Genomic DNA, 3,187 nt, shown 5'->3' on the forward strand with positions numbered 1-3,187 from the left:
GGTGCTACAGACTGTAATTTAAGTGGTGCTACAGACTGTTACAAGAAACGGACACTCTCGAAGGATTCACACTGAATCTAATTGAGACATAGAGTGCATTTCCAGAGACTGCAGGTGTAGCTCATAGTAAGTACTACAACTACTCAAGCACAGTCACCCGATAGATATATACACATGCACGTCTGTAATGACAATATGCAATACTGTGAGACTAGCTCATCTGCATATATATCTAGGGGCTCATCCCACACCACCAAACAAACACGTGACCGTCCCAGGTGTATGTGCTGTGAGACGCGCACACTTTAATACAGGTACAATACACTCACCGTGTCAAGTGTCTCATCCCTGGTTGCCCCTACACTCTCCTCTGGCGGTGGAAGTCCCGTTAACGCATGCAATGCAAAGGTAACCGCCTCCCCATAACTCCAGGGATGTGTATTAGCTTTATTCCTGCTGGGGTCAGCCCCCCCGCTTACGTACCGTCGATTTGCTTTGTAACTAGGGATGTCTTGCACACGCACGCGAGTAGTGCTGAGGTCCACCTTGGAATAGTTGGTCTCCATGTGGGGTGTATCTACACTAGCAATGGTTGTTATGGCAACAGAAACTCCACCTTCCGGTGGAGAATCCATATTGAGAGCATCGCTAGTAGCACCTGTAGGCGTGGATTGATCTCTTGCACTGGCAGTGGCCACCGAATTCGCCTCTATGCGTGTTGCATTCTGATCACTCACCCCTGTTAACTCTGGTATGTACGTTGAGAAACTGAGCAGTGCTATGGCTATAGCTAAAGTAGCTGTACAAGCTAGGAGAAGACTGTGTACGTGTATGCGCATACCTAAAATTGTGCGGTAGTGCACACTACAATGCTCTCTCCATCCCCACGCTGCACTCATGGTGATGACCTACGATCAGAATAGTATCACCAAGGAGTGTATAAGTATGTATGCAGATGGCCGTAAATTTAACGGGTATGAGAAGTTGGTAACTCCAAGCCAGGCATGTCTACACTTGGTATGGGAATGGTGGTGACAGGTGAGACATGCGATACAGACAACAGGTCACAGTGCAGGTTCAAGAAGGGTATTAAAACACGCGGGGTTATAACTTTAACACCTCAACTTTAACACTAGTCCAGATAGCACATTGAAGTCATGACTCGTGAACGGACACAGAAGTACAGATAGGATCTAGATGGTTATTAACCAATGAAACCTGTTATAAATAAGAGATCTTAAGCTAGAACCCGTTCGTGTTGCTCTGAACTATGATTAATTGTAGCCAATGAAAATATGTTTTAAGAATTTTATAAATCGAACAATTATTACATCGACGTATCGAAACGCGCAAATTAAATGGTGAATAAACTAACGTATGAAATTGCGCTTATAATGCTTGTGTGTGTATGTGTCATTACTCAATTTTTTAGTTTATTAGTTCTTTCGATTGGTTCCGGATTTAGATTTTCAGGCTCTGCCCGGTCTCCCGTTTTCTTTTTCCGGGTCTCCGCCCTCCGCCCTCCGCCTATATAAGTGCCCTGCGCGTCCGGTGTTCTCCTCAATTCCTGAGACCTGAGTTCGAGTTCCCACTTCCAAAACAATGTTGTCTTTCATTATTGCCCTGGCCGCCGTTACCGCCTTCCATTCCGGCGCTCTCCACCCCTCTGCCTCTGCCATCGACGCTGCCACCAACGCCGACCCTGTCGATACCTCACCTACTGCCACCGCCAGCCCATACTTTGAAATATACGCCAACGGATTCCCGGCGTTTCCCGGTTAGGGCCATTACCAAAAAGATCACCGGTCAGATCAAATTCAGTCAGGAATCCATAAATGCGCTCATGCTATATTCATCACTCATGGACAAGATTTTTACTATAACAAACACCCTTGCCGTCGCGTCCAAGCGTTCCACCGTCCCCATGTCCGGTCTATAGGTCGTACGCGTCATCATAGACATTGATAATTATGCTATCATCTGCACTGAAGTCGGAAATTCAAGATCACCGGTTCCAAACACGAGTCTTGGATCAAGTCCAACCTTCGTAAACTCGCATACCGCGGCGATGCCATGTTGCACATCAAGTCCGAGATCATGGACGTCGCCCAGACCATAATGGTTGACGACCTTGCATGTCTCATCAACAAGATTAACATTCTCATACAATACCTCAAAAAGGTCACAATCTCCCACGCCGAAGTCGCCGAAGTCTTAAAGAGCCACGGCGGCACCACGCTGTTGCAGAGAGGCGTGGCTGACCCGCGTCATGTGCTAGAAGAAATAAATCAATAAATATTGTGTTTTTTTCTATTTATGCCACCACCCTCCCCGCATCAGGGACCGCCCATACGATACCCTTGTTAACAAGCGACGCCTCGCTGCTCACACTGCTCACACTGCGCACCGTAAACTGCGCATTGCCGCGGAGCAGCTTGTGCTTGTACGCCGGGATCCGCAGGGACTGTGTGTGCTTCTGGTAACCATTTTCCGCGTCCAAATACGAAATGACGCCCGGGTAATTCTTGGCGAGGTCGGCCGTCTTTTATGAGGACTCGTCTTGGTAGCGGTCCATGTCGTGTCGTAGTCACCATAGTCCTCGGGGTTTACCCCGAGCGCATCCATACTGTTGTACTCGGTCCCGTGCACTCCCTTCGCCTATGCTTCATCCGTCCGCTTTTATGGGGATCGCCAGGACTTCAGATTCGTATTTATTATTCAGCGGATATTTTTAAGATAGCGCCAATGATTTTGCATACTTTTTGAGCTGCACCGTACGCGCATTTTCGCGCTCCGATTAGTACGTCCCTGTGGATATTTACGCCCAAGTCTTCTTCCCGGCGTTGTCGTACTTGGCGAATTTGGAAGCGCTTTTTCCCGAGTCAAGCTCGACAACTTTAGCGTTCGAAAACACCATTGTTTTTGATTGGTTGCCGCTGTCCGACCACGCTAAATTCAGCAAATGCCGCCCTTGGCAATCTTATCGTATGAAAATTTACCGTATATGGGCGACGACTAAAACCCTAAACCCTGCTTCTCACTGGATGTCAACGTCTCGTCGTTCTTGTATTTTTTTCTAAATGGCGTCCATATCCCCGAACGTCGACCCGATCCCGATCTTGGTTTCCTTGGCGTGTTGGTGGGCGGCGGATTGCGTGGCGTTCAGCGTCTCGCCCTTCTTCTCCTT

The 3,187-nt window shown here is 48.1% G+C and overlaps 3 protein-coding genes across 3 annotated transcripts; 2 read left to right on the forward strand and 1 right to left on the reverse strand.

Annotated features, from left to right (window-relative positions):
• Positions 1–305: 305 nt before the first annotated feature.
• On the reverse strand, positions 306–899 carry SARC_09373 (hypothetical protein; the record flags this gene model as incomplete). Its single annotated transcript, XM_014296617.1, has 2 exons — positions 306–799; positions 842–899. 2 exons carry the CDS (start codon positions 897–899, stop codon positions 306–308), a joined length of 552 nt encoding a protein of 183 aa, XP_014152092.1.
• Positions 900–1,602: 703 nt separating this feature from the next.
• Positions 1,603–1,782, forward strand: SARC_09374 (hypothetical protein; the record flags this gene model as incomplete). Its single annotated transcript, XM_014296618.1, has 1 exon — positions 1,603–1,782. One exon carries the CDS (start codon positions 1,603–1,605, stop codon positions 1,780–1,782), a length of 180 nt encoding a protein of 59 aa, XP_014152093.1.
• A 291-nt stretch (positions 1,783–2,073) lies between these two features.
• Positions 2,074–2,295, forward strand: SARC_09375 (hypothetical protein; the record flags this gene model as incomplete). The annotated part of the gene is made up of 1 exon (XM_014296619.1): positions 2,074–2,295. The coding sequence occupies one exon, from the start codon at positions 2,074–2,076 to the stop codon at positions 2,293–2,295; it is 222 nt and encodes a 73-aa protein (XP_014152094.1).
• Positions 2,296–3,187: the final 892 nt, after the last annotated feature.

The sequence above is a fragment of the Sphaeroforma arctica genome, assembly GCF_001186125.1.
Source record: "Sphaeroforma arctica JP610 unplaced genomic scaffold supercont1.945, whole genome shotgun sequence".
In the NCBI taxonomy this organism is placed as follows: Eukaryota; class Ichthyosporea; order Ichthyophonida; genus Sphaeroforma; species Sphaeroforma arctica.